Source organism: Drechmeria coniospora, chromosome 01, assembly GCF_001625195.1.
Source record: "Drechmeria coniospora strain ARSEF 6962 chromosome 01, whole genome shotgun sequence".
Classification (NCBI taxonomy): domain Eukaryota; kingdom Fungi; phylum Ascomycota; class Sordariomycetes; order Hypocreales; family Ophiocordycipitaceae; genus Drechmeria; species Drechmeria coniospora.
Window position 1 is genome coordinate 4,223,704 of NC_054389.1, and position 27,236 is coordinate 4,250,939.

Sequence of the window (27,236 nt, forward strand, 5' to 3'; positions counted from 1 at the left end):
GGCAAACAATGGAAAAAAGAAAACGAGAGTCACGCGTCAAGACAACATCATGTCGCGTCCAAGTACTCTCCTCCGGCGGGTATGCCAGTCAGCGCATCTTGATGGTCGCGAAGAGGCCAAGGCTTAGACTCGTATCGTTTTCCCCGATGTTGGGCGTCGGTTCGCTCAGAATCTCCCAGCGCCGAAGGGTAAACGGAGTGATGCGTTCCTGCACAACTGGGCCGATGCCGAACATGGCACCCATGCCCCTCGCCATGGCGCAGAAAGCACTAGTCGCCTTTTCGCGGTGTACAAGCCTGAGGTTCTCCATCGGTGCCGTCCGAGGCACGCTGAAAAGGTAGTGTATGCGGGGGTCCGACGTGGTGCTGGTGCTCGACGAGCCACCGGGCTTGTGGAGGATGGTGCGGGCGCATTGGATTCGGATGTCGTCCGGGAGACTGTCGACGAGGTAGATCGCCATGTCGAAAACCTCCTGGGACAGCGGGCCCCTGGCCGTCTGCGGGTGAGAGTCGAGCTCAAGAAGAATGCCGCATAAGATGAGGATGATGCGGGCCCTGGCTTCATGCTTCGACGGCATCGGTAATCGACTTGCCACTTGGCTCAGATTCGGCGACGGCATGGGCGCCGAGACGCTGTGCAGGGTTATGAACCTCAGAAACGCCGGCAGCCAGTGCTCGACGACTTTCTGGCGAGCCTGCTGCCACTGCTCGTCCCGGCACGAGACGATGGCCCACAGATCCGACAGCTTTCCTACCAAGCTAGCCGTGAGCTGGGCGGATCGGGGCGCCGGTCGTCCGGAGATGATGGTCTCGATGACACCCAAGAGGTTCTTGGAAAGATGGGCACGGTGCTCGCTCGTGGCGTCTTGTTCAAAAGTGTTGGACTTCAGCGACGGTATGAGGGCCAAGAATCTCAAATGCGCTTGGCTGCTGAGATTGCGAGCAATGTCATGGCCGAGACAGGGCAACAAGCTCGTCCACATGATGCTCCTGGCCTCAATGGCGTTGTCCATTGCCTTGGTGAACGATTCAAATCGGGACCCCTTCTCCTCTTGGCTGACCTGGCCGGGTGCCGTTGGCAACGGAGCCGACAGGTCCAGGTTGAGTTTGAGCTGGCAGAATGGCATCGTTAGTTCGTTCGCGAGGCCGAGGATCTGGTCAAATGATATCTCCTGCGTCCCATCATCGCCGGGCGCCAGAAGCTTGGTGATGATCTTGTGGACAAGGACCATCGCGTTGGAGGGAAGGGCGCCGACGTTCAGAGCGTGGGCGACGGCAGTCGAGTCGGCAATGACGAGGTATTGAAGCGTTTCGAGGAGTTGGTCCTGCAGCGACACTTCATCGAGCAGGAAAGTGTAGGCCGGAGCACGGCGCCGCAATGCGGCATACTCGACCAACGCATTGCGTATCAAATGCACCAGCGCCTTGGACTGCGGCTCCGATAGCGACGACTTTTGCTGGATCTGGTACCGGTACGTCTCGCCATCGTCGAGGTAGGTGGACTTGGCAAGAGGAACGACGATTAGGTGCAGAGTCTCTTGCAGATATACTTCGGCTCCGGTTGGTGACGCTCCCGGATCGAGAGGCGCGTCCCCCACTGTCGCCGGCCCAGCGTTTGCCGTGCGGATCATGATAGACATAGAAAGGCACCCGAGGCTGACGAGGAGCGGATACAGCTCGGAAAGTTTCGGTCGAGTCTTGACGGTGCGGATATGACTTATCCAGTCAGCCATGAGCCTGTCGAAATGTTGCGAGTCAAATATCCGCAGTCTCGCGAGCAGTCGGGCAAAGACCTTGCGGTTCTCATCTGCTTTGGTCCAGCCCAGCTCCAACTTCGGGACGATGTGTCGAAACAGGCGATTCATTGTCGGGTGATCGATCGTGTTGCCGCTAGCGAGCAGCTTGTCGATCTGTTCCGACACCTCGCCGTCAGTGCTCTGCGTTTGCATCGTCATGTTGTCGGACAAGGGTGAGCACGCATCGATGGCGTTGCTTCTGTCGCTCTGGGCAAGCTCCCGCTCGAGCTGCTTGGTTAGCTCCTCGCGCCGAGGCATCCTATGCGACAGGCATGACAGTGCTACCAGCAGGGGCCGGGGAACGGACCCGTGCTCGCGGTGGGCGGATCTGAGCTGGCGCAGGAGGGCGTCGAAAAGGTTGTCGGCGCAGTCCAGGGCCAGGAATATATCGAGGTGGAAACTGACGGTGTCGGCGCAGGCGGCGAGGACGTCGACGTGGGCGGTGCCGGTGAAGACGTCGAGGATATGGGAGAGCATTGAGAAATCTTCCGTCGCCTCCGTGAGGGTGCGGACCGAGCCGAAGACGGAGAGGGCGGAGGCCGAGTCAAGCTTGGCAACGAGGTCCGGTGTCAAGACGTCGCGCAGGTGGGCGCCAATGGCCGTCTGGACCGCCTTGCTGCTGCTCAAGACGCGTCGCAGCAGCTTTCGCAGCGGGAAGCGCTTCGGCTGCGCATCGGTACCGCCGAGATACGGAGACAGGCCCAGGGTGTCGTCGACACAGCCGAGGGCGTTTCTGATGTCTTGGGATTCGTCCACCGTCGAATACTGGCCCGCACGCCGGAGGAGGTTGCTTCTCTGCACCAGCTGGTTCTCCGGGAGGCAGTGGAGAGGCAGCTCGACAAGGAGTCTCGACGCGCAAGGAGCGTCGTCCGGGTCCACGTCGGCGGCGTCGTGCAGACCGCCTCTGCCGATGAGCCACTGAACGTAGTGAGGGACGGAGAAGAGCCCTTGGCGCACAAGCTCGGCGACGAGGTGAAAGATGACCTTGCTCTGCAGCCTTTGCCCCGGCAGTACGCTGCCGACGACGTCGAGGAGCACGGGGGTGGCGTTGACGCTGGTGTCAAGTCTCGTCCAGGATTTGATAAGCCTCGCGGCGACGTATGCCTTGGTCACACCTGGTCGATAAAGGGAGGTGGCCCACTCGACGAGAGTCTTCACAATCTCCCACTTGTCGTCCATGGTGGACCAGCACTTGGCGGCCAGGGTGTCGTCATGTTGGCCCAGAACGGTCGAGTCGAGGAGCTTGACGAGGTACTGCCGCCCTGCCGGGGGAGACGTGGTCGTGGCAACGAGCAGTCGCATATTCCTGCGGTTGATGGCGAGGAAGGCCCTCTGGGACGGGGCATCGGCGGCGGAGAAGGAGGCCTTGAGGGCGTCTCGATACTGGAGCCACTTGGTCGGGGCTATGAAGGATTCCGGGTTGTGCTTGAGGAGCCTTCGCAGCAGGGCCGACAACTGCACCGACAGCTGTACCAATATGTCGCCGTCGACGTCATTTTCGATCTTCACCTCCACGTCAGCATGTTCCGGCTTCGCCAGGGTTTGCTTCTCGCAAGGTCGACCTACGGTGCGCAAGTGGCCGAGGAAAGCAAAGGCCAGCCGGCGGCTGTGCTTTCGCGTTCGAACAAGATCGGCCCAGGTGATCTGGGCTATCAATATCCACATGGGGATTCTCGAGTTGACGCTGTTCTCCAAACCTGACAGGATCCAATCGAGGTAGTGGTCTCTGTCCAACAGGTGGGCCGAGTAGAGAGTCGTGGCGAGGCGAATTCTGCACGAGGGCGCACGTTCGCTCCGTTAGTCGGCGGCACGGCACGGCACGGTGACTGCGGGGAGTGGAGGGGCTCACGCGTAGGTCACTCGGCTTTTCCAATTCGTCTCGCTGAAGGAGGAGACGACGGCTTCGAGGAACTGCTCGACGAACATGGTCCAATCTCGGACCCATTTCGACTCGCCACCCATGATGAAGGCTCCGCCGGCACCCTTGCGCTTGAAGGCTCGAATCTCGTTGGCACCGACGCACTTGGCGAGCCAGACGGCACGCTCGGTCGGCACGTTCTTGTTCAGGCACTGGTCGAGAAGGGTCCTTCCGCGGATGCCGTGGGGGATGGTCCGGCTCAGGCGTCGGAGGGAGATGGTGGGGTTCGCCAGATCCTTGAGCCACATCTCTCGTTTCGTGTCCGTCAGGGTGACGCGAGGCGGCGGCTTGAAGGTGGAGGGCGCCGTTATCTGACCTCCGAACCTGCGCTGGCTCAGGATGCCCATGAAGATGCTCGACAGCGCATTCATGCTGCTCTTCTGCTTCAGCGCAGGGATGAGGGCGAGGCGGGCCGAGGCGGACTCGTTGGCGTAGCCTCGGTCCCAGGTTCCCTTCTGGATCGCCTCGGGGGCCCAGAGATCCTCGTGGTGGTTGCCGGACCAAGGAAAGAAGTCTGCCTGGCCGGAGAAGAGGCCTTTGCAGAAGGGGTCGACGTCGGAGCCGTCGTCGGCCTTGCCGGTGGCAGGGAAGCGCGGTGCGTTGGTGGGCACCTCGACCGTGTACGGTTTCGGCCGAACCTCTCGCTTGGCCTGGGCGGGTGCGGAGGCACTCGAGACACGGGGCACCGACCGGGGCTGGTGAGAGGCTTGCACTCGACGCTTCGGCATGGGTACGGGCGAGTCGACGTCGTCGGAGTCGTCGGAGGGAGCAGAACTCGCGTTGTCAGAATCCGTCGGCTCAGCCATGGGTTCCCCGCGCGAGGGCGTCAGCGGCCGAGGAGACTGGGTGACGGAAGGAGCAGAGCCAAGGTCCAGCTCGCTCGAGAGCTCGAGGCGCAGCTTGGAGGCGCCATGGCGAGGTGTCGAGACACGGCGACCTTGGACGAGATCGACGGCGTCCCTGGTCACATCAGCATTCGGTTGGCTGTCCTTTCGCGCGGGCGGGGTAGAGGTGGAGAGATATGGCGGCGGGAGGGAGCGCTGCTGATGCGAGGGATGCTGGGCGGAAGTCGAGACGAGGGCCCGCTGAGGTTGTCGCGACGGGACGCCCAGAGGTGGCCTGGAGGTCATGATGCCGACTGGCTACGGGTAGCCATCCCGCTGAGGGTCGGAGGGTGGAGGGAGGTGTCGGTCGAGGGTGTCTCTCACGGGATGGGAGACGGCGCCGGGTATCAAGCAGGTCGATGGCGAGCAATTGCTTCCACGTCGGTCCCAATGGGGGGGGGGAGGGCAGGAGTGAGGTCGGAGCGAGCAGTGAAGGAGCGCGAGGAGCGCGTGCGCGCAAAGGCGGTCGGCAGGGGGCGGGGGTGGTGGTGGAACGCGGTCGATGTTGCCAAGAGCGGCGGACGAGGCACGACGACGGAAAATGCCAAGCAGGTCGGGGGGAGGTGAAGTGAGAGGCAGAGTGAGGAGATTGGATGGATGCTGAGCGAGGTGGGAGGTGAGGTGAGGAGAGGTGGGCAATAGGGTGCCAGGGTAATTACGGAGTGGTAAGTGGTAGATCTGCGCTTGGGGGCACTGGAGGCACTCGGGGCGGCCGGGGCACTCAGGGTACTCGACGATGGGCTCGACGTTGGTACTTGCGTACGTACTCGATGTACCGCAACGAAGTACACCGTCGTACCGGCAAGTGCCCGAGCGAATTAGGTACTCGGAAAAGCGGCCGAGCCACACCGCCGAACGGTGGCCTAGGTGCCGGCTCGAAGGTACCAAACAGTTGGCAGTACGTACCGGTACCTAGTGCCTGTTGGCTGTACCTGCAAGGACATGCAGCCGTTGGCAGGTACCAAACGTCTAGAGTACGATACTAAGTACATGCACTCGCAGTATACATGTACCCCACATGTACTTGTATCTTCCAGGGCCGTGGACGAAAAGCACCCAAGGCCAACGACGGCGAGCGGGTGACTTGCGTAGCAGGTGTCTTCCTAGTAGATATTTATCTCGGTGTTTTCCTCCGGAGTGCTACAGCACACAAGGTGCAGCTACCTAGTACGTACTAATGTAAAAGTGAGGTTTATCTACAGTACATGCAGGTAAGTACGTACACTTGAGTATTTATACGTACGAACCTCCATGTGTACAGTACTCCGTACACGGAGCGAGGTACCTGCGATCGGGGCTAGCATGCACCAACTCAGGCACGTCTACGGAGTACTGGTTGTACCATACTTGCATGTACTTCCCTGTATTGCTAGTACACGGCCGTGCGAGCTTGAACGGAGCGCCCGATATAGATAGCGGGTGCATGCGAGTTTGGTACGTATGGAGTAATAAGACTCCTGCACGCGTTGGATAACAGGGCAGGCGATGAAGCATTTACAGGATTGGGGGGATGTATTCGACTCGTATTAGAAGGCGGCGGAAGGGCTTCTTGCATTGCGGTATGGAGCACTCTCACTGAACATCCATGTACAATACAATACTGTACAACTAAGTACAGTTTGTCTACCGAGTGCATCTGCTGCACCTGCATGGAATACTGTAGGGGTACTTGTACTGCATAACAACTAATAACTAGGTACAGAGCCTACTACCTAGTAGGCACTATTACATGAACTACAGGTACTGACTTAGTTACCAGGTACCACTAGGTACTAGGTACACATGGAGTTGGGGGTGTGGCCCAGGGGTTCCCTGAGTCTGCCGCAACTGTAACGATTACGGCACCTTGTTGTACCAAGGTACTCCGTACGACGAAGTGCCATTCATGCAATCGAGATGCCGTATTTCCAAATAGGAGTACTCCGTACGGAGTACAAGCACATACCAAACTATCCGTGCAGTACAGGGTACATGTACGCACAGTACTCCGTACAGCACATGCCCTTGCTGGTACTAGAGGCACCAGAGGCCTGGTCTAACGACAACTAGCCTGTCGGCCACCAGGCGCGCTCAGATTGACATGGTGCGATGACGCCGCAACAGGCAAGTCGACGCCGCTACAGGCCCCTACAGCCGGGAGACACCGCTCCACGAGGGAGGGTTCTTGAAGGTACAACCGTCGAGCGCAGGAGCGCATCGGATGCAGCCACGACAAGAAGGTTGCAGCATACCTACTAGGTAGGTAATTGGTAAATGTACCTACTGACGTGCCAGTCAAGTACCTACTTGTATACCCTTGCCATACATACTCCATACCTCCATGCGTCGTCGTTCATGCTGGTGCGTTTCGTGCAAAGGTGGTCCATGTAGGTGTAGACGTACGTACAAGGCAGCGCAGCGCATGTGCAGGTTGTTGTGCGGCCTGATGGGGTCTCTCCATAGCAACTACAATATAAATGTACTAGTACGGAGTGCAGTACGGAGTGCAGTACGGAGTGTAGAATTTACATTCACTCGGCCTACCCACGTGGTGTTTCAGGCATTCCTGACCTGCTTGTACTGGGAGTAACTATTCCGTACTGCTGTTGGGCAGAGTAGTGTACAATGTACAAGTACAGTACGGGTACTTACTCCAAACATGAACGACTCGTAGTACGGAGCGCAACTCGCCACCACGCCGTGCAAGTCTGCACCGTACCGAAGCGGCGTGACTGCCAATCTCTTTCCGCATCGATAAAGGCAGGCTGACCATCGCTGGTTCTGGTCAACAGGGATGGGTTCGCCCGTGCCATTATCGATTTGTCGATGGGTACTCCGTACGCACACTGCAACCACGGTCAACGCAAACCAGCCGACGTCGGCGACAACCGAAGAGGTTGGGTAAGACTGTGTCCGCCATCGGCGTGCGGCGCTGGAACCGATCCAATCAGGCAGTGCCTGGTCGTATGCCTTGCTCCTCGATGGGCGGTGCCTCGCCGCCTCGGGGACCGCTTGGGGTGATTGCTGTCGACGCCTGAGGTGCCCGGTATGCGCAAGTGCGAGCCCGGAGGCAGCGAAGGTGTAGGTGTGCCTCCACCTTCTACTTAGTACCATTGACGCCCGAGGCGGCGCATCATGCCACCCAACGCCGGCTCGGCTTGCCTTTGCTACCAATGGCTGGCTGCGGCTGCAAACAGGGCCCACGGTCCAGGTGCAACGCGGTTGACATTGACTGCCGTAACACCACGCCTCGTCGTCGGCAAGCTTCTGCTGGAGTCCAACCGCGCACGGTGCGGATGGATGCGCATGCGTCGTACCTGGAGTGTACAGTATCTAGCAGTGGTGGTGATAGCGGTGGTGGTACGGAGGTATAAGTGGTAGTGCTGGTGGTGGTAGTGGTAGTGCTGGCTGTGGTAGTGGTAGTGCTGGCTGTGGTAGTGGTAGTGCTGGTGGTTGTAGTGGTAGTGCTGATGGTAGTGCTGGCAGTGGCAGTAGTAATAGCAGTTGTAGTAGTAATAGTACTCTTATTGGTAGCAGCAGTAGTAGGCACAAGGCACCTATGTGTGACTGTAAGGTGTCTGGGGGTGCTGGCAAGCATGCACATCTGCACTAACAGCACCTACCTACAGGTGCCTCAGTCCGAGTACTGTGCTAGCATCGGTACGCAAACACTGACGGCGAAAATGGAAACAATCGGCACCGGCCGTAGTTCCATCGAGGTTACTAGGTAGCACAGAGCAAGCAGCAAGCAGCAAGCAGCAAGAGCCATCACAACTCCCCGCCATCGACCGTCCACTCGCTCCAGCCCTTCCTCTCCCCGGGCAGCTGAATCGACTCCCACTCGCGCCGCGTCACCTTCCTCCACTCCTCGACGGGTATCCAGCCGATGTAGGCCCTGTCGCCGAAGCCTCCAATCCAGTAGACGGCGGTGACGACGAGTCTCATCCACTCGCTCTCGTGGATGGCGTTGCCTGGCAGCCAGTATCGAGCATCCTGGTGCTTCTTCGTGTAGCAGGCCGTCATCTTCGCCGCCGTCGCCACGTCGGCATCCATCTTCTCGAGGTAGCCGACCATGGAAAACCGAGGCAGGTTGGCGGCCGAGTAGGGAGCCGTGTCGGGCGTGCTCGCCTGTTCCGTCGCCCTCTCGTCGTCGTAGGGACTGTGGCGAGAGAGGAAGGGCAGGTAGTGGGAGAGCCGGGAGAGCAGCGCGATCCGTTTTCTCGGCGGGTAAGGGGGGACCCAGCGCATCGAGACGGAAATGTTCGACCCCGCCCGCGCATTCTTGAACGTCGTGCCGATCTTGATGGCCAGCACCGTCGGGTTGCCGTCCTCCTCGCAGTCGGCAAGATAGTCCATCAACCCGATGGGCATGCCGCCCAAGCCGGCCGGTCGTCGCTCCAACCCGCCGGCGGACGAGTCGGCAGGGAAGACGGTCGAGAAGGTGCCGAGCTTGGACAGTGCTAGGATACGCCGGCCCATGACGGCCGACTCGTAGCTCGTCGGGATCCGAGACACCTCGGCCGAGTTGTCCAGGAGCGAGAGGGGCGCCTGCGTGGCACCGACAGCCCCGGCGAGACCCGCGACGAGGTGGGCGAGGAGCTTCATGGCCGCTGTTTGTCCTTTGTTGCAAGCCGCTGCTGTGCGAATTCTCGTGGGAACCGGGTCGACTATCGCCTGCGTGGGCGGAGGGTCGGGGTCGGTTGCGAGTCGGACGGCGACGGTGAGGGCGAGAGAACCGACCGGTAATGCGGAGGAAAACAAGGGGGGAAATGAACCCAAGGTTGCCTGAGCGGGATGAGGTGTTTATGTAGGCGGTGACAGGCGTGATGGGTTGCCAAGCGCTCCGTACCACGAGCGTCTGCGAGGTATGCGGATGGAGGGAAGTGGAACGAGTGGTAGCTGAGAGGCGGAACCGGGGGGGGCATGACGCAGCGCCTAGCATGGTCTGGTGATTGGAAGTGGTGGGGGTGATGGATTAGATTAGATGATTAGATCCTCGTCCTCGGCACCATCCCGCGCCATGTAACGCTGTCCAACGTCCGACAATCACCAGTATTACCCTCTTACCGACACGGTACCCTGCTCATCATGGCGCAGCCGCATGCAACAAGCTCGCCTCTTGACGAAAATTTCGGCCTCCGCCAAGACGATTGAATTCTACTTTGCTCCATTCCGAACCACGTCGGCTCGGCCGAGGTCGCCAGCCGACAGCCGACCGAAGAGCCTGCACGTCAGATTACCTCCCAGGTTTGCTTCCCAAAGGCAGCAAACATGTCATCGTTTTTATGGCATGTATGTGCATGCAGCAATAATATCCCAATAATAGCAGTGACCAGCGAAATGGGCGGCGCTGCGCAGCGCTCATGCCGCCGCAGCCAACCGCCAGCATGGCTCTTGAATTATTCCTAGACTCCATCCATGCTCGAGGTTCGAATGCAGTTGCCGTACCGAACAGCACGTTGCACTGCACTGTGTTTTGGTGTACTTGTTTCCATGTCATCAAAAGTGGCCTCACCAACGCCCGTCTCCCAGTACCGGCATTCCTGCCTGCCAATCGCCGTGAAAAAGAAAGCCCTTCAATGCCTGTGGTCTCATGCAGAGACCAGTCGCCGTCCATTCACGTCCTCCCCAACCCAGCCATATTCCGACAGGCAGGCTGCGGGAGGCGTCATCGTCATTGATGTGGAAAATATGCAAAGAAATATACCTCAGGTCCGACTCTGTCCATCTCAACTCTCACTCCCCCGGTCGAGGACCCCCCCTCTCACTCACTCCCTAGGGTATCTTAAATGACGCAGCCGTATCCTCTTGGACCCCAAAAACTCCGCTCACAACGAATCTCGGCATTCCGCCTCGTTCCGAGCTTGTCCCTCTGGCAGTTTTAGGCTGGACGTTGCGTGTGCGTTGGTCGCACATCCAGGCCGTCACGTGCCCGTCATCTCCTCGTCGACCTCGACCGGCTCCGACAGCTGCGCCTGGTCCATCTTGTGAATCTTCATCATGTGTCTCTTCCAGTTGTCTTTCCTAGGGAACCCTTTACCGCCGGCTCTGGAGTAATCACAGCCGGGCACGGAGCAGTGAAACTTCTTCTTCTTCTCGTGCCTGTCATTGATGTGGCGCTGGAGATGTGTCTTGGTGCCGAAGCCCTTTCCGCAGTTGGGGTAGTTGCACTTGTGGTCCTTGCTGTGGTACCGTTGGTGATGTCTGGCACAGGGTCAGCCCGCGCCCGTCAGCTATGCCGGTGCCAAGATGCGGCACCGAGGTACGGAACAAGGACAGGGCAGGGGACGGTCGGTCAGCATCGTGCACATACCTTAGCTTGTGCGGTTGATCAAACTGTTGATGGCAGCCGGGTTCGTCGCATCGCCACGAGCCTGACTTGGATGCAGGAACAACCGGCTGAGGCGACACGCTATGGCGGAAGTCGGAGCTGTTCATCGATCCGGGGCTCGGGCTATCGAGTTGGGTTAAGGGTGTGTTGTGGGATGAGCCATCCGTCGAGTTGGCTCCCGCAAATGGCGTCGATCGGTCGGATACACAGCTAGGGCGTCGCCCGGGCTCTGTGCAGGGCAGTGGACTCAGACGATCGTGCGATATTCGCCCCGGCACGGCAATGCAGTTGTCGCCGTGCACCGCATCGGCCTCGGCCACCGTCATGGGCTTCGGATCGACTCCATTTCCCGCCTCGGTCGGCTCGGCACCTTTGCTTTCGCTCATGGGAGGGTGCAGCGTCACTGGCGATGGTGATGCATCGACAGCATTCACGTTTGTCTCGGGAGGGTACGCCCATGAAGCGGAGGAGTCGGTCGGGAAATGCAACCGGTGCTCGGTCTGATGCCAAACTTCCGCCTCGGTTGTGGCCGGCATGATGTCCATCGGGTTCACAGTTCCTGGCCCCGGCCGTGACGGGGGAGAAGGGGAATGCTTGAGCGACTGGAAGAGCCGAGGAGGCGTCTCCGTCGTCGTTGCTGCTGCTGCAGAGGAGCCGGCGTCGTCTCCCGAGGAGGGTCCGGGTACGGCCACGGCCGGTGTGATGGTGGGAGAAATCTGGGTCGGTGATGCAGTCGGGTCCCCATTCGTGACATTCTGCTGCGGCGCAGCGTCTCCGGCGGAGGCTCGCCAGCTTTCTGCGGCACTGGAGACGGTGTATGAGTCGAGTGTGCTTTCTCTGCCGCTCCTTCTTCGAAACATGCGCCGAACGTTGTATTTCAGCGAGGACGCCCGGGATCCCGACCGTCTGGCGAGCGGAGTTTCGCCTTGACTGTTCGATGGAGTTTCCATCATGCCAAAGGCCTCTGACGGGATCGACGACCGGTAGTAGTCGGCACTGGTTCCGGTAAGCACGCCAGGGTTATCGTCGATCACCTCGGACTCGGGCATGTACTCCATATAGTGGTATGGAGTGCCCGCGGACGGCTCGACCTCGCACTCGCCAGCAGACACTTGCGTGGCCGCAACGCTCTCATCAGGTACTGCCCCTCCTTGGGCGGCCGAAAGTTCGTCGTTGGAGCCGCGAGGAAGCTGGGAAGCCGGGGCGGGCTGGGCAGACTGGAGAGACTGGAGCGCCTGAGGGCCTTGGACGTTCCCGATGCTGCCATCGGGGGATATCTGCTGAAGGTCCTTGCTGCGGGTCGCACCAATCTCGACGTCTCCGCGGGAGCCGTCGCCTTCCTGCTTGAGGGAGTCGTTGGAGGAGAGGCGTCCGTGGGGAGAGGATTCGGTGTGCGCGCAGGCAACGTTGGATTCGGCATCTAGATGCGGACGGCTGCCATGTCGGCGACGCCGCAACCAGTGAACGACAACAGGGTAGAGGCAGAAGAGCAGAACGACAGCGGCAACGACTCCGACGACGGTGCCGGCAATGGCTCCATGTGCCATGCTCCTCCTGATGGGGGCCCCCCTGACTGCGAGTGCATGCATGGCGTCGCGCATCCGAATCAATCGGTATTGAGCCTGGAGCCCGCTGGCCAGGCGGGCGGTTCGGCCAGCGTTCGAGTCTGCCGTTGCAACGTCTGGCACGGCGGCGATGAGGTCAAACGACGTCGTCAATGGCCATGGGCCAATCGGTCCCCCAGCAGGTGCTCACCAAGGTGCGTTGGATGATCGAGCCTTTGAGCGGCGATCGACAGCTGGACGCCAGCCAGCGGATTGGCGGGAGGCCGCCCGCAGAGGAAGGGATCGTCCGCGAGCCCAAGGCGCGAGTTGCCTGCGAAAAATGGCTGCTGCCGAGCACGTTCGCTAAAGATGTTTGACCTCGGAACAGAACGAGCGTGACGGCATGATGGAGGGGAAAGGAATGGTAGAATGGTGACGTGGTGGAGGCGCAGGGAGCTTGAACGCCCAGCTTAGCGCGGGTGGCCGCCATCGAGCCCTTTGCTGTGCTGATGGAGATCGTTTTTCGGAGTACGGAGTACAGTGTACATCGATTCGCTAAATTGTCACGATTGTGGGCGCCAACGATATCTCATCACCCTTGCAGGCACCAACACTCGTTGATGTACCTGTGCTACGTAGCAATATCTTTTACAACTAATACTCCGTATGTACTGCTTAGGTTAGGTATTACTAGGAAGTACAAGTTTACGACGATGCGTACGGTGCATTGTTCCGTCCGCCGCCGCAGTAGAACGATGTGCCATGGGGACTGCAGTTCGGGCTTTCACCGAACGGCGACACTATGATACCTTGGTAGTGGCGAGATATTAGTACTTAGGTACTAACCTACTGAGGTACACTAGTAACCTATGTACAAGTTAAACGGAGTAGCAACCAGTACTGATGGAGACCTGCGTGCACCTAGGTAGGTACTTACAACGTACTGTAAGCTAATTCAGGTATGGACATAATATCTCGCATCGCCGCTAGCAGCGGCTACTTTGGTGTACTGTATCTGTACGGTAATTACAGTAGATGTACTTACAGCACGTAGGTGTATTTGCTCCGTGCGAAGTACTCTGTCCGGCGTTCATGTGAGTGTACGGAGTACTTAAGTAGGTATTACTACGTACTTCGGAGTACTGTAGTGTACATCATCACCACATACATATAATAAGTATGTATTTCTCCGTCATGAAGATACTTGTGCAGTATCTGCACGGCGCATGTACACACCGTCGTAGTAGGAGGACCTATTCCACAAGCGCGACAATACGACCTACCCAGTAGGCATCGGTTGTGTCCAATACGCTGTACATGTACTCCGTACTGCCAAGACGATGATGCTTAATCTGAGCCAGACTTGCTAGGAGTATAAGTTATGCATATTTTCACTTGATTCCGCCAAGTTGCAAACATTTCATATGCCAACTAGGTCTGGTATTGCGCTAACTCATCCCACGAATGACCGCGGCGTAAGTACTCCGGCGCGCAGAACGAACTAAGCATCAGTGAACGACTCCCTACAAGTACCTAGTACGGGTTGCTAGTACTCGGAGCCGAGCTCCAGCGTTCCCTACCCTGTACAAAGAGCATCGCAGCTCAAGGGTCAGCCGTTCACTTGTGACGACTACCGAACTGATAATTATTCGTCATTTATGAGCCTATAATCTTTATCGCCTAGTGCTACGTATGATTCTGCTGCCACAAACGTGTCGTGCGCAATTGTATACTCGAATACAAGCACGGCATTTTAACGCACAACATGCAATCAGGACTGAAAGCGAGGTGGAGGCGATGGCATCGTACAGTCCAAAATCATTGTCGAGAAAATACTGTAGGGAGCAAGAATATTCCATGGGAGAGTACATCAAGAATCAAGAGTTGGGCCATGCAAATGCAATGATGTGAATATGCGACTATTCGGTTGAGCTGGGATGCCTACACTTGGCTACTATCACCCAGCATAATCCGATTATACGTTTTGGTTATATAAACTACTTTTCAAAGAGACCTATCCAAGCGTAATTGGTTTAGTGGTAAAATTCTCCGTTGCCATCCGCAACGTCGGGGAGCCCTGGGTTCGATTCCCAGATTACGCATCCGTTTATTTTTGCCCCCATTCGGTCGATTGGGGCGGCCTGATTTCCCCAACGGTAGGAAGATCTTGCAAGAACTCTCGTCTTGCCACAATTTTTTTCGTCACAACCAGGCTTGGAACTAATACCAGCGCGGGACGGTGTCAAAGAGGGCATCTGGCTCGTACGGCATCCTCCATCCTTAAGTACAAGTTGTACTCCGTACCCAAGAAGTCCTAATATATATCAACAGTGTACACATATTTCGCCTCATTGGTTCCAGGAAATTATGTACAGATAGGCCGATCCCAGTGAGCTCGCACTGATTCGATTACTCGGGTAACTTTGGGCACACTCAAGTACAACAAGTATAGGTATTATAAGATAATACAGAGAGTACAATCATTAGTGATATCGGACTACTACTACTTACAGTACAGTACACTAGTGAGGGGGCCATCCACCCCGCACGTGAACGCGTCAAGTGGCGGGGGGGAAACAAAAGAATGGATCATGTTGTAACCCATCCAATCGTGCAGGCTGCACCCTTATTTTATGCTCTCCATCTACCTTTGTGGATACACACGCGTCACCCAATTCTACTGTATACCACCAGTTGTTGAACTTCGCAGAGCATCACGACGACCGTTCGCAGCCCATCGCAGTCTTCCATCTGTTTGTCGAACTTGCTGCTCAGCGACAACAGGAAGCATGGCGTCCTTTATCTCGCCACGCAGGAAGCGGGCTGGTTCCGACACCGGCGACGATTCCTTTCGTGACGCTCCTGAAGGTCCCGATTCTCCAAAGAGACGGCGCCTCGACCTCAACTCGAAGGATGACGACGACAACGATGATGCCGCCGCTACCGCCCCTCGTGCAAATGGCACAGCCGCACACAATGTTACAGAAACCGATGACATGTCCAACTTTCAGCCAGGAGCCATCGTGCGCGTCAAAGTCGAGAACTTTGTTACGTATGAAATGGCCGAGTTCTTCCCGGGCCCTCATCTGAACATGGTCATCGGTCCCAACGGTACGGGAAAGAGCTCTCTGGTTTGCGCCATTTGTCTTGGTCTTGGTTACAGCCCCAAGCACCTCGGACGAGCAGGCTCTGTCAAGGAGTTCGTCAAGAATGGCAAAGACACGGCCACCATCGAAATCGAGCTCCAGAAGAGGGCACGCGATCGATCCAACTACATTGTTCGAGTTCAGATTCGCCGCGAGCAGAATAGCCAAAAGTGGTGGTTAAATGGAAAGGAAACGACACAGAAAGCCATCAGGGCGTTGATGCAGGAGCTCAAAATTCAAGTCGACAACCTTTGCCAGTTTCTACCGCAAGACAGGGTCGTTGAATTTGCTCAGTCCACCCCCGTCGATCTCCTCCATGAGACGCTACGTGCTGCGGCCCCGGAAGAGATGCTTCTGTGGCAGAAACAGCTCCAGAATCTGCACAAGTCCAAGAAAGAGCTGGCCGAGTCGGTTCACGCCGACGTCGAATCCCTCAAAAACCTCGAGAGCAGGCAGCAAGGGTTGCAGGCGGACGTGGATAGGATCCGTGAACGTGAGGAAATCCTAGAGCGAGTCAAGGATTTGCAGTCAGCCTTGGTTCTGTCCAGGTATACTGATGCCCGAACCAAACACGCGGAGGCTCGAGAGCGGAGAAAAGAAGCGGAGAGGACCCTTCGCCGGCTCGAAAGCGAAAGTGGTCCCTCTCTGGAGGCGGTGAACCTCAAGCAAGAGTACGCCCGGCAGATTGATGCCGCCGTTTCCGCCAGAGAGAAGTCGTTGAGGGACGCCGAGCGGGCCGCTGCAAGCGTTGGCCGGGACGTTTCCGCTGCCGTGGAAAGCGTGAATGAGATCAACGACAAGCTCGAGGCTGAGCGCAAAGGGTTTGATGTCAAGAAGAAAGAGCTTGCGACGTCGCGGACCAAGATCACCGCGTACCAGGCTGATCTCAAAAACAAACCTGCCGACTTCAATGGTGCTGACTGGAACCAGAGGATCGTGAGTATTTACAAACGCGCCAAGCCGTCCGTCACCTGCTGAAGGGAGTTGAAACTGACAAGTCGAGACAGCGCGCAGAACAGCACAAGAAGCGGGAGCTAGAGAGCGACAAACTTCAGGTCTTGAGCAAGGATACCGAGTTGAAGGGAAAAGCGAAAATAGTCGTTGATGCCATGCGCCAACTCCAGTCCGACGTCAGCGCCCTCGATACGCAAGAAGGCCAACTGCTGAACATGATGAAAAAGCGATTTCCAGAACAAGCCAGTGCTTGGGAGTGGGTGCAAGAGCACCAGGGCGAGTTTGAAAAGGAAGTCTTTGGACCGCCTTTGTTGAACTGCTCCATAAAAGACGACCGCTACTCCGATCAAGTTCAGTCGCTGTTGCAAAACGACGATTTTCTGTGTTTTACCGCCCAGACCAAGGGTGACTACAAAAAGTTGACAAACCAGCTGTACCGAATCATGAGCTTGTCCGTCGTCATCCGAACGTGTTCACACTCCATCGACTCTTTCCGACCCCCCGTGGATGCGACTGAAGCCGCCGACCTCGGTCTCGACGGATTCGCCGTCGACTTCCTGGATGGCCCTGCTCCCGTCCTGGCCATGCTCTGCGCGGAGAAACGCATTCACCAGTCGGGCGTATCGCTCAAGGACCATGACGATGCTGGGTACGAACGGCTGATCAACAACGGCAAAGTCAATCAATGGGCCGCTGGCAAGCATTCGTATCTGGTCCGACGCCGCAGGGAGTACGGCCCGCAAGCGATGACGACGATAAGCAAGAACATTCAGCCAGCCAGATTCTGGACTTCCCAACCCATCGACGGCCAGGAGAAAGCGGAACTCAACCGCCAGTTGATGGAGAAGAGACATGAGAGGGAGGTACTAAAGGAAGAGCACAACGGACTCTTGAAAAAGGCTGCCGCTTTCGATGACCAAATAGCGGAAATCGAGAATAAGATTGTAGGTGCATGTAGACTCCAGTTGGATGACCGGAATTGCTCATAATGCCTGCAGGAAATCTTGACGAATGAGAAGAACCTGCTACAGAGGGAGTACCAGAAGTGGCAGACGCTGCCAGAGAAGATAGGCATGCTTCGCCCCTCCCTCTCTTGCTGCAATAAATCAAGCTGGCTAACAGCGGGTAGAATCCGAAGAGCGAGCCAAGGCATCTCACGAGAAATCCTTGCGTGATGCGAAGAACAAAACCCTCGACATACAATACGAATGGGACGAGGCCGTCTTGACACGAGCGAAGCTAGTTATCCAACACAAGAAGCTGATTGATGGGATACGAGAAGCACACCAGGCTCTTCTGGAAGCCAAGATTTGGCGTATCGAGGCACTTTCCGATATCCAGGGCCTCAAAGATCGTAACGCGAGCATCATGCAGCGGCTTGATGAGGAAAAGCAAAACGTCAAGGCAGCCGTTGACGAGGTCAACCGCGCACGGGAAGACGGCCGACGACTGGGCGACGAGGTCAGGGATGTCCTCGCTCAGGACGAGAGCAAGAAGGAACTTCTCACACAACTCTCGGATGGGAAGCCTCCGCAGGAACTGGAGCTGGAAATTTCTGCCGAGGAAGCCAAGCTTGAGCTCATCCATGCCGCCAATCCCAACGTAATCCGCGAGTTCGAGCGTCGCGCCCAAGAGATTTCCAAGCTCCGGAGCAAGATGGAGGGGTTCAGCGAGAAGCTCGAGGGCCTCGAGGACCGCCTCGGCAAATTGATGGGCAAGTGGGAGCCCAAGCTAGACGAGTTGGTGTCCAAGATCAACGATGCGTTCGCCTACAACTTTGAGCAGATCAGCTGCGCAGGCGAGGTGCGCGTCCACAAGGACGACGATTTTGATCTGTGGGCCCTCGACATTATGGTCAGGTTTCGGTAAGCCGGGCACAAAATCCCCCCCCCCCTCCCTTTACCCCCTCTTTCCCCTATTCTCTTTCTATCTCCATCACCATCTCTCGTCTTTCTCTCGTCTTTCTCTCATCTTCCCGCTTCCTAGCTCTTCTCCCTTACTGGGCTAAACTGACCTCCTTTTTCTCTAGGGAGAATGAAACGCTCCAGCAACTTAATGCGCATCGCCAGTCAGGTGGCGAGCGCGCCGTGTCTACCATCTTCTTCCTCATGGCTCTCCAGTCCCTCGCCCAGTCGCCCTTCCGTGTCGTCGATGAGATCAACCAGGGCATGGACCCCCGCAACGAGCGCATGGTTCACGAGCGCATGGTCGAGATCGCCTGCCGAGAGCACACATCACAGTACTTTCTCATCACGCCCAAGCTCCTCACTGGCTTGCGCTACGATCCCAAAATGCGGGTGCTCTGTATCGCCAGCGGAGAGCACATGCCCCGTGAGGGGCGCAAGCTCGACTTTGGTCGTTGCTTGGCCATCCAGAGGAGGCTGGCTGCTCCGTTACGGAGGACGGGTCTGCCGGTAGATTCGTTGGGCTGATGATGACGGAACGGTTGGACTCCCAAGCACGGACTGGATTCTCCAGCGATTGTTTCTGTATGTGGAAATTTGCGGGTATTATCACCAAGTACATGGATAGTTCTCCATGGCATGCCTGCCCGGTTCTGTCCGTAACTCTGTACATTTCACCATTAACGACAGACAATATATACATACAATATCCATTCTCCAACTCGGCCCAACGAATAAGTAGGTAGAGCAGTCAATTCGTCATGTCAAAGCAACTCGTTCAATCATTCCAAGAATCCTTGCGTATCGTCGGCGGGATGCAACTCACAACATCACACAACAAAATCAACACAACTTCCTCTCTAAAATCCATCCACCCCTCTTCCCCGTCCATCATTCTGCCATCGCACATCAGAATACAACCAAGCGCAACAGATCAGCCGAAACCACGCCGCCGAAAAACAAAGGCGCGCCCGGCGTACAAGAAGTGGCCTGCACCCAGTCCCATGGCCTAGAAGACGAGAACTAGAACGCAGTAGCAGCAGACTTCGTAGATGCGTTTAAGACATCCCGTGTCTGTTCGTGGCGACTGCGCTAGTACTTCATCGCCACCCTCGACAAGAAATCCAGGCCGGAGAGAGGCTCACGGCTGAAAGGAGATTTAGTCTTAGACATTTGAGCGAGGGATACAGCATCAAGCTCGCGGAGGAGAGAAGCTGATCGAAGAAGAAAAAAACAAGCAAGAAAGTGAAAAGGGAGAAGTGAAGCCACACCAGTCCCCAACTCCGAGGCTCCATCTTTAATAAGATGATGACTTTTCATCAAAGGGGAAACGAACTGAATTGGTGTGATGAATATACAACACATGGAAACACTCAAAGCCCTGAGCGGCGATGATAAGATGTTGGGGTATACGGGTTGCTGGTCATGGACATGGTGGCAAACAAGACGGCGGTGATCAGCTCTTACGCGACTTTGGTGCATCGGCGTGAGCGTCATCGGCGTCGAGCCTCTTCCTCCAGTCGGCGAGGCTCTCGCTCAGTCCAAGGCCGGCGGAACCAGGCTCGGACTGCTTACCGGGGGATGTAGGCTGGTCGAAATCAAAGTTGGTGCTCAATCGGTAGTTCTTGTTGGTTGCTTGCCAGTGGCTGCGTAGAGTCTCGAGCTCGCTTGCGAGGTTGTCGAGCGCGGCACTATTCCTGGCTTCGGTACCGTTGCCACCATACGCGCTCTCCGTTTCGGAGCTGTCGCTTCGAGTGTGGTTCTGACCGTGCCCTTGACCCTGACCCAGGTTCAAGTTGTTGGTGCCGGCGACCATGGCATCCGATCCAGCAATCGGCTGCCGGCTCTGACGGCGATAGCTGTCGACGGAATGCTCGACCTGGTTGAGCAGCAGAGACACCTTCTCCTCCGCGTCGGTGGCGCGCTGCTCGAGAAGCGCGTTCTCGGACTGGAGCTGCTCGAGGTCCTTGCGGTGCGAGCTCAATGACTTCGTTGCCTCCTCACGGGCCTTGACAGCCTGGTCGCGCTGCCGGACGGACTCGGCTAACTCCGACTTCACATCCTTCAGGCTCTTCTCGAGGCGCGCGCCGGAGCTGTGGAGCTCCTTCTCGAGATCCTCGATTCTCTCGCGCAGCGCGCCGCGCTCGCTTTCCCAGTCGTCCTGTACCGCTCGTCGTTCCTCGCCGGTTCGTACGTGGCCCTGGAGCTCCTCCATCTCCGTCTTCAAACGAGCGTTGTCGGTTTTGTACCGCGAGAGCTGTTCCTTGAGCTGCTTGAGCATCTTCTCGGTTCCCTTGACGTAGTGCACGGCCGACTGATAGTCACTCTCGAGCTGCGAAAGCTTTTCACGATACGCCGTCTCTGATTCATGGGCCTGGGCGGCGAAAACTTGCTTCGTCTCCTCGTGAGCAGCGTTTGAGCTGACGAGCTGGGACTCGAGCTCCCGCAGACGGGTCTGGTCCGGCGACTTCGACGGCGGACTCACCAAACCGCGAGATCGAACGGCGCCCGACGGGCTGATACCGCGCTCGCTGAGTATGTCCTTCAGCGCGGTATGCTGCACCGACATCGCGTTCGTCTCGAGCTGCTGAGCGGCCAGTTGGTTCTTGACGTCCGAGTGCGCAGCCTGCAAGCTTTGCACCTCCCTCAAAGACGATTGTAGCTGCCTCCGTATGGCGACGCCTTCTCGGCTAGACTGCTCCTGGTACTGTTCCAGCCCAGCGATGCGCTCTTCGGCACTCCGCAGTTTGTCGGCGGCAGCGTCCGCTTCTTGCTGGTACTTCTTGACCAGCGTGTTGGCCGCAACCACCTGGCCCTGGAGCACAACGACGCGTTCGGCATCTGCCTTGGTCGCCCCGGGGGCCTCCCGGGACAGCACCCTATCCAGGCCAGTGTTGACGGCTTGTCGATGCGCCTTGGCTTCGTTGGCGTGCTTCTCGGCCAGTTCTTCGGTAGCTCGAAGGCGCTGCGAGGAAGCGAGGAGCTCCGCGGTGCGGGCTTCGTGCTCGACCCGGAGCTGGTTGAAATCGGATTCGATCGCCTCTCGTTGCGCCCTCTCCTTCTGCAGTGCCCTTTCCAGGTGCGCCTTTGCGTCTTCTGAGGCGGTCATGGCACTTCGAAGCGACTCGAACGTCTCGTTGTAGTCTCTGGAATTGCCCACGGCGTCTTCGTACTTGGTGGCGAGGTCGTTCTTCTCGATCCTGAGCAAGGCTAAGGCGGCAACCGCCTCGGCGCTGGAGACGGAATGCTCGCGTGCCTCGCGCTGCACAAGGTGCAGCTCTGCCTTTAGCCGCTCCACCTCGGTCGATGTATGTTGCTTGTAACTCTCGAGATCGGACATCCGTTTCTGAGCGGCCGTGGTGGTATCGTCCGCCAACTTCCGAGCAGCTCGCTCGGACTCCAACTCTGCCTTGGCATGGTCTAACTGTGACTGAAGACCCTTTTGCAGATGGAGCGCAGAGGCGAACCTCCTGCCGATCTCGCTGTCCCTATCGCCCACTTCATCTCGGTCCGCGTCCTGCTGAGGAGTGCTGTTGGCGGACCTTCCAGGCTGTGCAGCCATCTTTGCCTTGGCGTAGACTGCTTCCTGAATTGCCGCATCGCGCTGTTTCTCTGCCTCGGCAATCTGCTTGGCAGCAAGGACGGCCTGCTTGTCCACGGCACTCTGGACATTGGCCAGCTCGGTCCGCATCGCGAGGAGCGCCTCAATGAGAGGGCGGTCATCGTCGTCAAAAGTTTCCGTTGCGTTGGCATCGAGCGTCGGGCTCCAGCTTGCGCTTGTGACGTACCCAGCCTTGCGAGCTAGCTCGAGTTCCGATGCATACCAGGCATTCCGATTTCGTGACGTATCCAGCTCCTTGAGAAGAGCAACCGTCTGCGAATTGCGTCCCGATGATCGTTTAGAAGCAGTACTGGTGGCCTGGCGGGTAGAAGGTGGGGGAGATGACGGTCGGACGGCCTTGTGGGTATGTTCTGTTGCGCTATCTATGGAACCGCGGGATGACATGTGCCGCGGCAGTTTGGTGCTGTTTGGCCCATGGATTGTCACCTCTGGCCCCGAACCTGATTCAAGCAGGGCCAACGTTCGCTGTCCATTGAGAGCAGGAGCATCGTTCTCGGCAGTCGGATCGCGATTCATGGGGGCTGGAGCTGGTCTGCTCGGCAGCTCGGTGGTGGGGGGGGAACGCTCGACGACACGCTCGGCAACACGTTCAGGGGCCCGATCGATAGGACGATCGGCAGAACGCTCGACAGGACGCTCGACAGGACGCTCGACAGGACGCTCGACAGGACGCTCGACAGGACGCTCGACAGGACGCTCGACAGGACGCTCGACAGGACGCTCGACAGGACGCTCGGCGGGACGCTCGGCGGGACGCTCGACAGAACGCTCAGCAGGACGCTCGGCAGAACGCTCGACAGAACGTTCAGCGGGACGTTCGACAGGACGCTCAGCGGGACGCTCGGCAGAACGCTCGACGGGACGCTCGACAGGACGCTCGGCGGGACGCTCGACAGAACGCTCAGCGGGACGCTCAACTGGACGCTCGGCGGGACGTTCGACAGGACGCTCCGCAGGACGTTCGACAGGACGTTCGACAGAACGCTCGACGGAACGCTCGACAGAACGCTCGGCGGGACGCTCGACAGGACGCTCGGCGGGACGCTCGACAGGGCGCTCGACAGAACGCTCGGCGGGACGCTCGGCAGGACGCTCGGCGGGACGATCGACAGGGCGCTCGACAGAACGCTCGGCAGGACGCTCGGCGAGACGCTCAACAGGACGCTCGACAGAACGCTCGACAGAACGTTCAGCGGGACGTTCGACAGGACGCTCAGCGGGACGCTCGGCAGAACGCTCGACGGGACGCTCGACAGGACGCTCGGCGGGACGCTCAATGGACGGGCCGCGAGTTTGTCCGCTGCCAGCAGCAGCAGCCACCGGCTTGGCTGGTATGGGCCCTTGCGGGGGTGGTCCAGTAGGGCTCGAGGCCGCGGGGGTAGGCAGCGACTTCGATATGACGGTCCCGGCAGCGGCCCCGGCAACCCCGGCGGTGGCTGCGGCGGCTGCGGCAGTCGGGGCAGCTTTAGCTGTGCTGGCCTCGGCACCTGGTGGAGGCGACATGTTTCCGTTGGGGAAGCTGCCAGGGAGCGCTCCAGTCAATCTCCTGGTGTCCATCGGTGCCGTCGCTCCGTCACGAGGCGGCATTTGGCGCGGAGGGTTCTGGAGCTCGTTGCCACTCGGCACGCTGCCGCTCATTTGGCGAGTTGGGAGCGCCTTCTGGGCCCCCTGCTGCTGCTGGCTGTCGTTGGGGTATCGAATCTTGCCCGTGTCCAATACATAGAGTATGCCGAGGTCGTTGATGGTAGCAGCGGCTGAACTCGGCTCACCACCGAGAACGACGATGGACTTGCCAACCGTCGTCATGCTGTGTCCCGAGCGAGGAGAGGGTGATGGGCCCATGTTTTGAAACGTGTACCAGCGGCGCGTAGTTATCCGAAAGGCCGCAAGGTCACCCAGATCGCTGCCCTCCTCTGTGCGGCCGCCGAAGATATACATGACATCGTCAACAATGGACGCGGCATGGCCCTCCCGGGGGGCGGGAATGTAGCCTATGCAATCCAGCTGGGTCCAGGCGTTGACGGCTGGGTCGTAGCACCAGACGTCATTGAACCACTGGAAGCCGTTTGTGCCGCCGAAGCTAGACATGTCAGCGTCGATTTCAGGGCGACGATGTCGGGTGGGATGAAGGCTCGAAACTTACAGATACATCTTATCATTGAAAGTGATGACCGAGTGGTTCGTTCGTGCGGCCGGGACTTTTGGAGACGCCTCGCCCTTGACGAGGATCTCCCAACGGTTGTTGGGCATCTGCAGCTGGTTAAGGTCGAAGGCGGACAAGTCATTCATGAAAAAGCCTTCGACTTGGCCGCCGAAGATGAATATCTTGGAGCCGAGGATGTTGAGCGAGTGGCCGTATCGGCCGGAGGGGCGGGGGCCAGCCGGGAGGGCTCGAGACCAGTGTCGCGTTGCTGCCGAGCGGTCGTGTCAGTCGAGCTGGTCTCGGCTAGGCGGGACACGAGAATCGACAAGACTTACAAGTGTTGAGAAGGTAGAGGGTTTCGTCAAGAACATCCGATTCCTCGATCTTGGTGTCTCCGCCGTAGACAATGAAAGCGTTTCCGACGAGCAAGCTGGCGTGGCCCACCCTCGGCCCGGGGCCCTCGGCGGTGGTGGCAAGAGGGTAGCAGGCCATATTGCCGCCAGCTTCAATCATCCAGAGGTCGCCCTTGACGGTGGAGCTGTTGATCAAGCCTCCCATCAAGTAGATGTCGCCCTCCTTCGACGACGTGGCATTGACGGCGGCGCCGTAGCGGGGAAAGGGACTCGGATGGGACGAGGTATAGGTTAACCGGCGCTGCGACCAAGGGTAGAGCGAAGCAGTCGGGTTCGTCTGCTGGGGGCCGTTTCGAAGCTGAGGCTTTGCCACGATTAGAGACGGTGACGGTGACGACGCGCACGTCCTTGCAGGGCAGGCATGGGCTACTTACGGGTAGCTCGTTGGACGGGGCCGTGTCCAGGTTTCCACCTCCGCGACGAGCGACGGTTCGCTCCGGGCTCCCGGCGCTACCATCGTTGTCCAGCGAGTTGAGACTACCCGTCGGCGTTGAGCGCTGATGGAGGCCTGCCTTTTCGTCGCGGGCGACGCGAGAGCCACCGGCACTTTGGATAGAGCCTTGGGAGCCAGAGTTGCCCCCGTCGCGGCTCGCCAACGCGCGATCCTGGCTCTTCTTGGACTTGAAGAGGAAAGCCATGGTCGGCTACGGGGCCGCTCGCGGGCGGGTGAACAGACGTAGGCCGCGCTCTCGAGGATGGGTCGATCGATTGAACAGTCTGGACTTTGCGTGGTATCGATCTCCCGGGGGTGATGCGATGGGATGCTGTCGCCGGGTTTGGCCGTGGGGGGCGACAGATGGAGCCGGTCGACGGCGGTGATGTCGCAGTGAATGACCAGGTCCAGGCCAGGTCAGGCCAGCGTTCACGTCGAGTCTGGGCCAAGCGAGCGGGTGAGAATCGAAAGATGCGAGGCGAATGGCCAGCAACAGTGGCGGGCGCGCCTCGGCAGTTCCAGCCAGCTAGTATGAGGAATATGGGCAGAGAGGGAGGGAGTCGGAGCCCGAGTTTGGAGATGGCTGGGTGCGCATCGGTGGACCAGCCTGCGAATGTCGAAGAGAAAGTCACAAATTAATTTTTAGGGGCTGGGACATGAGGAGAGAGAGGGAGAGGAGGGGAGGAGAGGAGGCTGAAGCGGTTCGGCGGTACTGCTTTGGGAGTAGGTACCTCGTGGTCCGTAGTGGTTCAGGTATTCCAGCGGCGGTGCTGGGGGCTGGGGGGGGGGGGGGACGACTGAGCTGGCTGGTCACCAGGGAACGGCAGCGACGACTTGACGAAGGAATGGCCAACCGAGAAGTGCTTTGCTAGGCTGGAGTAACCAACAGAGCACAGAATTAGGCACGGAGAACGGAATACATACACACACACACACACACACACCCACATACACCATACACTGGCATCAGTTGAACGGCTGTCAGATCCAAAACGTGATGCTCCATAAAGCGGGCAACGACCTTGATAGTGCTTGGGAAAGTTTGTCCTGTGCGAGATCGCAGCAATTCTGTCCTCTGCTCGACGAGGCAGGCAGGCAAGGTTGGCAGGCAGGGAGGACCATGGGAGCTTGAACTACTACATACTGGTACTAGTACATGTGTGTACATTTCGTCTGGATGTGAGGTGCCGTGTTCGTGTGCAGCACAAACGACAGGTAGGTAAGTACGGAGTACAAGTACCAAGGTAGATTCCAATGGTACAACGGAGTATGCTAGGTACTAGTACGTTCAGAGTATAGTACTGTGATACGAACCTACACATAGTTCAGACTAGTACCGAGTACGGAGCACGGAGGTGGGCAGTGGTTTCTCAGCAGCTATTATCAACAGTACTTAGCACTCCGTACTCCGTTGGTACTTCTATGTTCACGAGTACGGAGTACCTACCTGTACCTACTAGGTAGGTATTGTACTCGTAGGTACGCGCTGTGGAGAGCCCGGCTTGTTCAGCGGTGGCTCAGGGGGTTTAGTGCTGGGAGGCATGGACCAATGACGGCGCAGCTCTTCCATTGCTCAGGAGCGTCTCGAGTCCATCAAGTGCTGAAGAGGAGGGGGCGCAACATGGCGCTGAAGTGTCTCAGGAATGAACCAAACCGGCCGTCCTCCCTCACTCCGACGTCGGTACCTTGCACAGTATTTGTATATTGCGAATGCTTGTACTCCGTATACTTGGGTGTACTTCCCAAAAGCCCTGCTGCAGAGGTGCCTTGGCAGGTACCTCGGTACGCTCGATGGTCGTAGCCTGCGGAGAGTGGTTTCCGTTACCACGCTCCATGTAGTCAGTACATGTACTTACTTCATCGTCCTACTTGTACGGAGTACGTACTAATTACCACGTGCATTAGAGGTACTTATCCAAACGCTTTTCGTGATGAAGACCGAGGCATATCTGTACTGGGACTTGCGCACAACACCCTGGTGGCACGAGCGCATGTACATCTACTGCAATTACGAGTACGAAGTACTTACTTGTACTTTAGTACCTTAGTACCACCCAGCAATGTTAGTTAGTATCGGCCAATTCATGCTAGCAGCTCGAGTACGCCGTAATACGTACAAGTACGACTACAGTAGGTTCTCCGGACAAAGTAATACATGTTCGCATATCCT

The 27,236-nt window shown here is 57.9% G+C and overlaps 5 protein-coding genes and 1 non-coding gene across 6 annotated transcripts; 2 read left to right on the top strand and 4 right to left on the bottom strand.

Annotated features, from left to right (window-relative positions):
* Positions 1-88: 88 nt before the first annotated feature.
* Positions 89-4,843, bottom strand: DCS_01029 (uncharacterized protein; the record flags this gene model as incomplete). The annotated part of the gene is made up of 2 exons (XM_040798364.1): positions 89-3,566; positions 3,645-4,843. The coding sequence occupies 2 exons, from the start codon at positions 4,841-4,843 to the stop codon at positions 89-91; spliced, it is 4,677 nt and encodes a 1,558-aa protein (XP_040659247.1).
* Positions 4,844-8,344: 3,501 nt separating this feature from the next.
* Positions 8,345-9,518, bottom strand: DCS_01030 (uncharacterized protein; the record flags this gene model as incomplete). The annotated part of the gene is made up of 2 exons (XM_040798365.1): positions 8,345-9,361; positions 9,426-9,518. 2 exons carry the CDS (start codon positions 9,516-9,518, stop codon positions 8,345-8,347), a joined length of 1,110 nt encoding a protein of 369 aa, XP_040659248.1.
* A 982-nt stretch (positions 9,519-10,500) lies between these two features.
* On the bottom strand, positions 10,501-12,496 carry DCS_01031 (uncharacterized protein; the record flags this gene model as incomplete). Its single annotated transcript, XM_040798366.1, has 2 exons — positions 10,501-10,780; positions 10,890-12,496. 2 exons carry the CDS (start codon positions 12,494-12,496, stop codon positions 10,501-10,503), a joined length of 1,887 nt encoding a protein of 628 aa, XP_040659249.1.
* A 1,977-nt stretch (positions 12,497-14,473) lies between these two features.
* On the top strand, positions 14,474-14,553 carry DCS_t3. The gene has a single exon. It is a non-coding gene; the product is annotated as a tRNA-Gly (tRNA).
* Positions 14,554-15,240: 687 nt separating this feature from the next.
* DCS_01032 (structural maintenance of chromosomes 5 smc5) lies at positions 15,241-18,983 on the top strand (the record flags this gene model as incomplete). Its single annotated transcript, XM_040798367.1, has 4 exons — positions 15,241-16,533; positions 16,605-17,499; positions 17,681-18,416; positions 18,581-18,983. The coding sequence occupies 4 exons, from the start codon at positions 15,241-15,243 to the stop codon at positions 18,981-18,983; spliced, it is 3,327 nt and encodes a 1,108-aa protein (XP_040659250.1).
* Positions 18,984-19,911: 928 nt separating this feature from the next.
* Positions 19,912-25,271, bottom strand: DCS_01033 (uncharacterized protein; the record flags this gene model as incomplete). Its single annotated transcript, XM_040798368.1, has 4 exons — positions 19,912-24,157; positions 24,221-24,488; positions 24,556-24,937; positions 25,008-25,271. The coding sequence occupies 4 exons, from the start codon at positions 25,269-25,271 to the stop codon at positions 19,912-19,914; spliced, it is 5,160 nt and encodes a 1,719-aa protein (XP_040659251.1).
* Positions 25,272-27,236: the final 1,965 nt, after the last annotated feature.